General features: G+C 44.9%; 1 protein-coding gene across 1 annotated transcript in view; it reads left to right on the top strand.

The window, feature by feature from the left end:
* LOC306699567 (teashirt homolog 1-like) overlaps positions 1-5,750 on the top strand; it is a 33,738-nt gene extending 27,988 nt beyond the window's left edge. The window contains exon 2 of the mRNA XM_079164207.1: positions 910-5,750. Within this exon, the coding sequence (XP_079020333.1) occupies positions 910-4,445 (3,536 nt within the window). The 3' untranslated portion in view covers positions 4,446-5,750. The remainder of the gene's footprint in view (positions 1-909) is intronic.
* The last annotated feature ends 6,614 nt before the right edge of the window (positions 5,751-12,364 follow it).

Below are 12,364 nucleotides of genomic sequence, written 5' to 3'. Positions count from 1 at the left end.
CGAACCACCTCCTGTCTCTCCTACTTACTGATGCCTGCTGTTTCTTCGCTAGCATGCAAACACACACTCACACAGATACATACACATGGTCTAGCCTTCTATCTCATTTGCCTTTATTTGTTTTATTGGTAAACCTGTTACACCTCAGCCTTGTTTAGTTCCCTTTCACTCTCCTCTTTTAACGTATTTTCGTTGAGCATTGCCCATGCCATATTGGATCACAGAACAGTAGTAGTATTTGTTTATGCCCCAGACTCCTTCCTGCAACAATCATCGTGGCATTCTCAATTCAAGTACCATTGTTTTGCCAGTTCCTGCTTATTAGTTCAAATGAAAATGACCTTCAGCGCATCAGAGTGGGTTGGGAAAAGCTGCAATGTTTCCAAATTAATGTTTTGTTTCTTTCCCTCCCCGATCAGTTGCATAACCTGAACATGTGAGGAGCGGAACTTCACTCACTGGATCAGTGAAATGCAATAAAGCTTGGGGAAGAGAGAAAGAAAGAGAAAGGGGGAGTTGAACATGCAAGCATGCAGCTGGCTAACAAGGCCAAACAGCCAGTCATTTCCTGGGGAACATGAGGCATGTGTGGAGGAATAGGGAGTTGGGAAGGAAAAGGACAACTGTCAGAAGCTCAGTGATTTATTTTTCCCTTGGAGGCTTTTTTCACCACTGGCTTTCAGAGCCACATGTGTGTGAAATACACACAAATTCATGCATGCATACACACACTATCATTGGATGAGAGTAAAAGCCTACATTTCCCATCATTGAGTATTCATTCCATGTTATTTTGACAGCGCTCCTGTTGGTGTGCTGTAAATCTTTAATTTCACTGAGCTGACCTCTTTTCTTCCTCTTCTTTTCTCCCCTTTTTTGTCCTCTGTCTCTTGCTCTCTTTCTCTCCAGCGTACATGCCCGAAGATGAGCTCAAGGCGGGCGATCACGATGAGGAAGAGCACATGCAGGATGATGGCCTCTCATTAGACGGCCAGGACACTGAGTTTCTGTGCAACGAGGAAGAGGAAGATGTGGACGGAGGCCAGCCACCTAGTTACAGAGACTCTCCACTCAGCAATGGCACTAACCCTGACGCTGGATACGGGTCTCCCCTCAGTGATGCCAGCGACCGGCTGACGGACTTCAAGAGCACCTCTTCCAGGGACGGTCAGGAGAGGGAAGGCACAGCTTTGCCCTTCCGCCCCAACAACGGCCTTTCTCTCCAGGATAGCCTGGCACAGATGAAAGCCGTCTATGCAAACCTCATCTCAGATGCCTCTTGGTCCAGCATCACGATGGACATCATGAAATCTAAGCCTGCTGCAGCTGGCAGTGTCAACAGTGCCCATACCACTCCAGAGCCCGCCTCTACTCCTTCTGTCTCCATAACTACGACCACAAACAAGAGCAGTGGGGTCAACATGGCTAGCAGTCACCATAACGGCAGAAGCTCCAGCACCACTGTCAACCACACAGGCAGCGCAAGTGGCAGCACTAATGGCACAGCAGGTAGCTTTGTTAGCAGCCATAGTGCAACCAGCTGTAGTGGGAGCAGCAGTGGTGGGGCTAGTAATGGTGGTGGTGTAGCCTATGACTGGCACCAGGCAGCACTTGCCAAAACTTTTCAGCAGAACCCCTACCACCTTTTACCAGAGCCCAGCCTCTTCAGCACAGTGCAGCTCTACCGGCAGAACAACAAGCTGTATGGTTCTGTGTTCACTGGTGCAAGCAAGTTCCGCTGCAAAGACTGTAGCGGTGCCTATGACACACTAGTGGGTTTAACAGTCCACATGAACGAGACGGGCCACTATCGAGATGACAACAAGGACAAAGAGGAGGATCAGGGAAAGCGCTGGTCCAAACCGCGCAAGCGCTCCCTGATGGAGATGGAGGGGAAAGAGGATGCCCAGAAGGTGCTGAAGTGCATGTACTGTGGCCACTCATTCGAGTCTCTGCAAGATCTCAGCGTTCATATGATCAAGACCAAGCATTACCAGAAAGTGCCTCTCAAAGAACCAATGCCAGCCTTGGCCACTAAACTAATGTCCACTTCTGCTAAAAAGCGAGCAATCCATGATGCTATAGTCTCCCCATGCTCCCCAGACTCTGTCCATGCTGGTAGTGGTGGTGGTAATGTATCTCTTGGGGAGGTTGGCAAAGATACAAAATCCGCAGCTAACCCCTATGTTACGCCAAACAACCGCTATGGCTACCAGAATGGGGCCAGCTACACATGGCAGTTTGAAGCTCGTAAAGCCCAGATCCTCAAATGCATGGAGTGTGGGAGCTCTCATGATACACTGCAACAGCTGACTGCCCACATGATGGTTACAGGTCACTTTTTGAAGGTTACAAATTCTGCATCCAAGAAAGGCAAACAGCTGGTTTTTGATCCAGTGGTGGAAGAAAAGATTCAGTCTATCCCACTGCCACCGACCACCACCAGACTCCCCGTTCCCAGTGGTGTTAAGTCACAGCCAGTGTCACCTGCCCTCTCCTCTGGCTCAGAGGAGAAGAGGGAAGGAGGTGAAGATGAAAAAGTCGAAGGCGGTGAGCCAGTGGAGAGAAAAATCAAGGAGGAGAGAGATGACCCAGGTGAGAAATCTGAGACTAACGCCACGTCATATAAATACCTGAGAGAAGAAGATCTGGAGGAGGCACCAAAGGGGGGTTTAGATATTCTCAAATCCCTTGAGAACACAGTATCCAGTGCCATCAGCAAGGCCCAGACAGGCACACCCAAATGGGGTGGCTACTCGAGCATTCATGCGGCCTACCAGCTGCATGGTGCCATGAAGAGCTCTGCTACCATTCTGCCCCCAATGGTCCAGAGTGTCCAGATGCAGCCGATGTTTAACAGTGGGCTACGAGGCATGGTGACTGACCCCAGCTCAGTCATCCACTCGCCTCGGAGCCCTTCCTCCCCTGCCCCCCTCAGGAGCAATGTCACTGCCATGGAGGAGCTTGTGGAGAAAGTGACAGGGAAAGCTGCCACTGTAAAGAAAGAAAAGGAGGAGAAGATGGTGAGCCTGGAACGATACCGGCCCCCATCGCTAGTAAAATCCCCCTCTCCTGCACTAAGAGAGCAGCGAGAACAATTAGTATCTCCAAATGACCTTTCTGTAGGTAAACCATCTGGTATAAGAAGTAGAAGCCCGGGAAGTGCAGATTCAGAGTTCATCTGCAAGAAGGAGCCCAAAGAGAGCCTAGTAGATGGCCACAACAACCATTCAAAGAACGGCTCTGAGGCGTGCCAATCCCCGGTAACGAATGGCAACAGTCTTGGCATCATCACCGATCACTCACCGGAAAGTCCTTTCATCAACCCTCTCAGTGCACTCCAGTCAATCATGAACACACACCTGGGTAAGGCCTCCAAACCAGTAAGCCCAGCCGCAGACCCACTATCTATGCTTTACAAGATCAGCAACAGCATGATGGATAAGCCAGCTTTCAACCCAACTCCTCAGGGCAAGCCAGCTGAGCCCATCAACCACTATCCGTTGTATGAAAACAGTGACCAGCCCATAGACCTTAGTAAAAGTAAGGCCACCATGAACAGCAACAATAACAATAACAACAGCAGCAGTATGCTCCTGACCAATAACAATGTAAATGGTAACAAACCCCTCATTTCCCTCCCTGACTCGGTCTCCTCTCCTCTGAGAGAGAATGCTCTGATGGACATTTCTGATATGGTGAAGAACCTCACTGGGAGACTGACGCCCAAATCTTCAACTCCCTCCTCAATCTCAGAGAAGTCAGATGCCGATGGCAGTGCATTTGAGGACGCCCTGGACGACCTCTCTCCAGTGCAGAAGAAGAAAGGGAGGCAATCCAACTGGAATCCCCAGCACCTCCTCATCCTCCAGGCACAGTTTGTCTCCAGCCTGAGGGAGACCTCAGAGGGCCGCTTCGCCATGACTGACCTGGGCCCCCAGGAAAGGGTCCACATCTGTAAGTTCACAGGCCTCTCCATGACCACCATATCCCACTGGCTGGCTAATGTCAAGTACCAGCTGAGACGGACTGGGGGCACCAAGTTTCTCAAGAACATGGACTCGTGCCAGCCCGTGTTCCTCTGTGGTGACTGTGCCTCCCAGTTCAGGACTCCTTCCTCCTACATCGGCCACCTGGAGTCTCACCTGGGCTTCAGCTTGAAGGACCTGTCCAAACTGTCAACTGAGCACCTTCGGGAGCAGCAGGCTGCCTCAAAGGTGATCACAGACAAAATGACATTCGGCAGCCCCCTGTCAGCCTTGACCACGGCAGAGGACGACATAAGCTCTGTGTACCAGTGCAGACTTTGCAATAGGACATTCGTCAGCAAACACGCAGTCAAACTGCACCTCAGCAAGACCCACGGCAAGTCTCCAGAGGACCACCTGGTGTACGTCAATGCTTTGGAGAAACTGGAGAAGCTAGACAAGATGGAGAAGGTTTAAGCGGGGTCTCGAGCTGAGCGTAGAGACTGACAGCTGTGGAACTGACTAGAATTTCATTGCACTAAAATGACATTGTTCACAGTTACTGCACTGGGCCGAACTGAGCCGCCAGAAAAAAATCGGTCTTATTATATTTTTTTTTTGTTGTGATAACTGCCTGACTGGACCATGTCTTTTCATGTTGATTTGTTTTTGTTTTGCCAAACTTTTTTTTTACACTTATTTTGTAATATATTTATATGCTATTTGTCTGATCTGTGCATGTATTTTAGTGAATCGAGGTTAAACACAAGATTTTAATCTTTTCATGGCAAAAATACAACTACTGCTTCAATGGTAAAAGTGGCGAGTGGGAAAAGAATTGGTGGGAGAGAAAACTGTAAAATACTTGATATGAAGAAGGTGAAAATTAAATGTATACACCAAAAGAATGAAAGAATACCCTGAAAGACTGAAGTAGCACCTTAGACAGTTGAATTCTGAATTTGTAAAGAGAACATGTTTTGAAATATCTTGCATTTGTCAAAATCCGTCAGATTTTAAAAGATCAAGGACCATCATTTCCCCCTTCTCCTTTTTTGGGTTCCTGTCACTGCAATGTTTCTGATGATGAATGGCCTGCTCATAAATCTGTCAGTGTATTAGAAAAAAGATCACGTGAACATTTGGAAAAACTGAAATGCTGCTTCTGGTTACGAGTCAATCAGTGAAAATGAATGGCCGTCAGTATGCAAGTTTGCTCAAAAAACCTTTCCTTGTTGTGAAGTATCACCTTATAGCAATTTTCCAGTTGTATGGTTTGTTACAACATTCTCTTTCTAAATTGTGTGGCTTTATTCAACTGTAAAGAGAACAGTCCGTTACATGTAAATGATTACCAGTGAAATGTCAGTACTCCATAAGACATATCTTACCATTTGAAACGGCTCAACATTCTTTGTATCTTAAGGTGTGTGCATTCTCTAACTTTTATATTGTCATTTTATATACAAAAAATGATAAAAAATAAAAACAGATGGTGTATATAGATATATGCTGTAGAGCTACAAAATGTCCTTTTTTTAAAGAAAATACAAATTTAGCTTCTTTGGCTTGGTTTACAGAAATGACTTTAATTATACTTGCATCCAATTTGATGCATGAAATGGTGTGGAAAATAAATAAGCGATGCACAATGACTATACATTTCAATGTTTTATCGACAATATTGTAAAAAAAAAAAAAAAAAAAACTTTTTAGCAACGATTAGTTTGTTTCATTTCTTTCTCAATTGTAAAATAAACCCCAAAGCAGTTGTTAACAGTCGTCCATTTGTGGTTGTGTGTTCATTTGTCACGGTGGTGCACCAAACTCAACATGTATAAAATTCCACTCTATAACGTTTGCTTGGCGGACGATTAAAGCGATCATACCCATATTAAATCCGAGCAGTGTAACAGGATTTCTTGTTTTTTTTGGGGGGGGGTTGTATTGAAGCATTGCAGGAGGAGATCCAAAAGGCCCTTGTCTCACTGTTGGTGTTCTACAGCAGGCCAACTTACGTGTACAACATTTTAAGAGAAAAAGGAAAAGTCACTGGTGTCATACTTATAACTGATGACTGAGCCACATCATACTGCTGATGATTAATATAATGAAGATGACGGGGATGATAAGTCTGTAAGGGTGGCTATTGTACTGCCAGGAACTCATGCTAGGCTTGTGACTGGCCTTCGGAGGGCCCTCTGAAAGAATCAGTGTTATATTAATGACGGCAGTGTACTTTCGCCTGTCTTGGAACAAAATCAGATGGGTGTCTGTGCTGCCTGAAGTAGCCTCCTGACCGGCCTCACTGAAGCAACCAATAATTAACACAACTGTTCATTTGATACATGAGCATGAAGCTGTCCCTTTTCTCCCCCTTCTCTATCAGACACAAATTGGTCAATTGGTGAGCGTGCATCGCTTGCATCGTTCATCAGGGCCACAATCCAACTCACATGTGTACACTACATGCCACGTTTGAGCAGATTTATTCAGATAAAGCAACATTGAAGGATAAAGTGTCATTTTTTTGTTAGCGTTTATCAGCTGAACCGAGTGTGTGATTGTCAGTCAGTGAAACAAATGTAGTTTAGTGCAGAAAACCTCCGCCTCTCCGCTTCATTTACTCTGTTCTCATCTAAAATTAATGTTTGCGTAGTTGCTTGCAGAACACGTCAGAAGATGTCTGCACCGTATTTGACTTATCAATCAGCTTCTACGTCGTCTCAAGTCAAGTCCTCCGCTCTCTTGTCTCTGCTTTGTGTGCTGTTGTGTTCTCTTACGCCGTGTTCAATGTACACCACGACCTCAACATTTAGCTTCAGCGAGAGCTGAAAGTGATCCCTTGTGCACAATGACCTCTAGATGACCGCCAGCAAGTTGTGGGGTTTTCTTCCTCGGGCAGCCCTGCAGGTAAAGCATTGGGAATCTGATCTCCCATCTCGCCCTCATGTCTCAAGACCCTGATAGAGTACTTACAGTGCCAGCCTTTGTATGGATGACGCCATGCTGCAGTGTTATGACTTCCATTCCTCACACTCACAACATGTCTTGTGTCGGCTGAGTCAGTCACACGCACGCTCACTCTCCCCGGCTATATTAGCGCGAGTGTCTTTGTGCAATTACGCACCTCCTCGATCTGGCTGCACCTCGCTGTGTTGATACATGGATTCAGTGACAAAGGAAACACAGGCAGAGGGTAGATTAGCCCCGGCTGAAGATGCAGCTTCCTCGGGAAGAGGCTGCTAGAGTTGGGTTATAAAACAAACAAGGCAGATAAACAAGCAACATTTGGAGGAGATAGTGTTCCCTGCACACCAGAAATAAAAAAACACCTTGTAGGTTTAATACCCCACAGCTAAACCTGTAATTTTGCTGTGCCGTCAGATAGCTGCCGAGCCGATAGAGACTCTTGCCTGCTTTGTTAGAGATCAGTGCACTGTTTCCTGTGCGTATTCTATGTAAATTACATGCGATAATCGCCACGCACGGCACAATGCTGGTTTCCCGTGGTGCAAACGGAAACCGAGGGTAGATAAACGCGGGCTGGGCAGATTTGCATAGCCTTTGTGTTTTGGGGCGCTGCTGAACGTGAGCCCTGAGGATTGGTAGGGATTTCCTCAAGGTTTTGTATAAGTAAATGCCTGCTTCCTCTCAGGGCTGGGACCATTATGTACAGCAGACAGGGGTGGGTGTAGACAGAGGGCACAAACGGAATAACAAAATTACCTGGGCTGGTGGGAACACAGGGAGTATTAACCTGCATAACTCGCGCCTGCCTCTGCCGAGATAGAACAGGCATGTATTGGTGTTTGCAGTGTATACTCTTTACACTCAGTTCATTGCACCAAGTATGCTGTATATGTTTGTGTCATCTGTTGATGGAGAAGTGTCCCTCTATGGTTAGGAGATCACAGAGAAGTGAGGTTAAATAGAGAGGGCGTGTTGGTCCCAGTGCTTCTGATGTTTCCTCAGAAGTTCATCTCCAAAGCTCCAAGCTGTGTCATTACCTCCAATGTATGTATGCTCAGCGGAACACACACACACACACACACACACACACACACACACACACACACACACACCTGTGGTTTCCTGACAAGTCTTTTGTTGGGCTTATGTTCGTGGTCCTTGTTCCTGGTTTGTATAGCGGCATGAAGATCATTGTCAACCCACGGAACAAAGACAAAAAGCTCCTGCAGAGGATTCCGGCGCGTGTCTGCCGTCTGTAAAACCTCCAACTTTGCACTAAACTCCGACGTATGGTTTTAATACCCTTCCAAAAAACCTCAAACCAAACAAACAATGTCTGACAGAGAATCAACAAACAAAGCAACAACGATTGAGAGCCTTTGAACTGGATCACAAACTAAAGTCGGAGGAATCTGTTTGGATCCTGATAAAACGCCCCATTGTGAAAATTGCATTCAGGAATAAGTGATCAGTATTCACGTTGGGCACAAGATACCTGCCTCAGTCTATTTTTATGTTGATTTAAGTCAGTTTGTAGACTTGAGTCAATTATGTTGCTCAGCTTCATAATGTAAAATGTGCGGGATCTGGGACAATTCTGCTTTCCATAAGGGTTCTGCACAGCACCACAAGGTTCTGTTAGTGTCGCAACCTTAATCACACACACTGAATATATAATACAACAATTCTTTATTTAATGCTTTTAAAATTAAATTATTATTTTTTTTTTTTTAATTCTCGTAGCAGCAGACCCGTGTTTGGTAAGGCTACTGGCAAAATCCGGGTATTTATATTTCCAGTTGTTTTAATTTCTTGTAGTTTTTGAGTATTTAAAAACTTCGTAATTTTACTTATACTTAAGTACTATTGTCACAAGTATCTAAATGATACGGAAATGATACGTTGTACAAGTTTGCGTTTACGGGCCGCCGGGGTCACTTCGATGTGGTTTTAGGTAGCATGATTGTACCTCAAAATGGTTAAACTAAAAACGTTGCATCTATCATAATGAATGACCGAGTTAACGCCGGTGAGCACGCTAATGACACACCCACTATGTTCGTCACCTGTACAGTATGGGGGGTACGTTGGGTCTGGCTAACATGCTAAATGCTAACATGCTCATGGTGGATGACTTCTGCTTCATTGAGGAGCTTCTACCTTCAGTGAGATGTGTGGGGACTTCCTGCTGTTTGAGACTCTTCACTGACGCTCAAAACATTTTGAATGTGAGGAGCGCCGTGGGACCAGAGAGGCCAAGTGGACCGGTTATACTCGGACATAGATGTTGAACTTGGAGCAGATTGAGGAGGACTTGCAGGATCCCGTTCAGACAGGTGAGTAACTTACAAAAAACACACTGCTGAACTCTCAAGATGAGAACGTCAACAATCACTTCGTTGCGGCAACAATGTTGCCGAGCAAATCTCTACTGTGCTGTTACATGTGTGTTAGTGGCTGCAGTGTAGTTTATATGTGTTCGTACATGTCCACGGTGTCTGCTTTGCTGATGTTTGATTCTACTGTTGGTTCCAGAAGAAGTTTCAGGTGCCGTTGTGTCCATAGCTCGTTATATTTAATCTCTTTTCTGCTTAATTCTTGTGAGGCTACGCTGGCGAAGGCTGTTTAAATGTATGTTTATATAGTTGATCATCAGTTGTAAGCACAGACTGCAGAATGCCCGTGTGTTGGTTTGGTCATGTTTCACTTAAGTGCTTTTACCTTTGCTTGAGTTAAGTTACTTTAAAGTAACTACATTAACTTGAGTAAAATATTCTAGAAGGATACTCTTTCCACCTAGAATTTATTACATTTTGGGTATAGGTCTTGCATAATGTTCTACTAGAAAATGACTCTCAAGGCTCAACAGCGAAACATGTTTTGAGTTTACATTAAGCCTCTATGATGTATTAAATACATTTAAGAATGAATGACATCTTTTAATAACCAAAATAAACCAAAATTGTAGAGTACTTTTAAAATGTTTTACGCTTGTATTGTCCTATCGAGGTGAACTGCATTAGCTATAAATGTAATCTGATGAGGTCCATTACAGTCAGCCTTTTATTTACAAAAATGTATTAGTTTATTATAAGTTATTAACATCTATTTACTAGTTTGTCTTCTTTCCACTCGGATACATTGAATACTGTAGAATTTTAAAAATATGCTACGTCTTTGAGGAACTACAGTGCACAGTAACTGAGAGTGCAGCACTCCAGCTGGTGTCAGTAGCAGTGTATTTTATATTTCTTTGATGGACACGCGGCAGTCTTTCATCAAGGTGGGTTTATTTTGTGGTGGGAGGGTCGATGTGACAGAGTCGTCTTTGGAGAATGACGGTGTTTGACAGCAGCAGACTAACGGATGCGAGGAGATCATCTCGGTCTGCCAAGCCTTTAGTTATGATGTGGTGGTGGATGAGAACTGCAAGTGCGTCGCCGGGCCTTTCATCCATCACAGGAGTGGACGAAACACAAAGAATACAGGGGATGAAATGTGTCCTCCATCTTGGTGGATGAGGGATGTGGTTTTGCAAAACAAGATGCAATACCTATCCATTCTCTATTTACACTGCGCTGTATTTGTTTTTCTCTTTTTTTGGAAGAGTTTCTTTCTTCCTTCCTTCATATCTTTGACTTGTATTCAGACGTATAGTAAATCATGCTACACCATTTCATACAATGTTCCAGATTCCACCATGAGGACCTCTTCAAATATATCTTTAACATGTTTTCCTTTGTGCACCCCCCCCCCCCCCCCCCCCCCCCCCCCCCCCTCTCTGTATAACAGAGCTAATCTATCCATATATGCCTGATCACCTGGGGACATGTCTATAGCTACAATGATAATCCACATATGAAAGATTAATGACTTATATCTTATTATCCTGTGTGTGTATATGTATGATTCAGACATTGACCTCCCAGTGGTTTTATGAATAAGAGAACTACCGTTCGCCGTCATTTCCAATTTCAAATCAAAGGGGTCACCATAGAAAATGTATCAAAACCAATTTGTGTTACAAAAAGACCCTTGAGAAATAGTGGCTGGTGTTTTGTTTGATATGCACAAAGACACTTATCCCTTATCTCTCTTTTCAGAGAGAAAGAGAAGGAGATAGATAGAGGGTGAAGTGCTCCAGGAATCAGTGCTGCCTCCATGAGATATGATGCTGCTTGATTTTGATCATTGACATTTGCTTTTTCATGCATCCCGAAAAAAACAAGGCCTCCCTTCCATTAAGGAATTATTCAAATGACCTTCAACAGTGCATGTTTTCCTACAGTTTTGTTGTGGGAATATGAGAACACATACTGACATCTCAATTACTTATGCAAGGCTCAGAGTAGGCCCAGTGGATGCAATCACCGTGTGTGCAATCCTCAGTCACTCCGAATCACAGAGGCTCCCGGACAGACACACATAATTCAGACAAGTCAGACAGGATTTGCATACAAAGACTAAAAAACAAAAAAAAAATAGAGGGCATAAATAAAAAATGCACCATCTTGAGCGGGGAGAGAGAAGGTAGAGATTTGAGGGGAGGGGAGGGAGGAGGGGGAGACCGGTAAATTGTTTTAAAAAGGTCTTACATGTCATGTCGGGTAAGGGTTAGACCGATATACAGAGCTGATACTGGACGTTGGCATTTGGTTCAGTGTTGTGTACCTCCGAATGGAAAAGAAATGTAGGTGCATTGATAATGTATTATTTCTAAGATGATGAGTATTACTGATAACGAAAAATTTCCTAATTTTCCCATTTTAACGAATAATATTTTTGAGGGAAAACGTATGAAATTTTTGTTGAAGCACTAAAATCTACATATTTAGTATTTAATATAATGAGTACCGGTACTTAATAAAACTACTGACCTTACATTGATTCCACCCTTCTGTCTAAAGGCCCTCAGTTATCAACCACCGCACCCTCACACTGGAACAGACACCGTTGTCCATCTTTATCCCCTTAAAACCTGAGTTTTTCTTTTTTTTTTTTCTTCCGCCCTTCTGGAGGTGACACACTGTCTCATCGTCGCGTGATGGGTGGGAGGGGGGGGTGGTAGAGGAGTGGGCGAAGGGGTAGAAGGGTTGGGGTGGTTGAGGGCAGGCGAAGGGGTGGGGTGGGGTGGGGTGCATCGGCGGCTAACCCGGCATCACGTCATTAGCGTTGTACGGCGGAGACGCAGGGGCACCCTGACACATGTCACGGACAGCCAGCCGAGAGCCCACGTATGAAGCTGACACGCTGCGCATAATTTATCCTGTGACACGATCTGCATGCCGAGTTGTTGATCTGTTGTGTTTGGTTTGGACATGGGCGCTCTGGCAGGGAAGACAGAGGGGGGTTATTATGCAGGTGGGGGAGAGGCAAGAAGAGGAGAGCGAGGGCGCAGAGGTGGCTGTGTATGTCTGTGTGTG

Source organism: Pholis gunnellus (genome assembly GCF_910591455.1).
Source record: "Pholis gunnellus genome assembly, chromosome: 8".
NCBI classification, from domain to species: Eukaryota; Metazoa; Chordata; class Actinopteri; order Perciformes; family Pholidae; genus Pholis; species Pholis gunnellus.
Note: the sequence above shows the minus strand (reverse complement) of the source record. Positions and strands in the feature narration are given on the sequence as shown.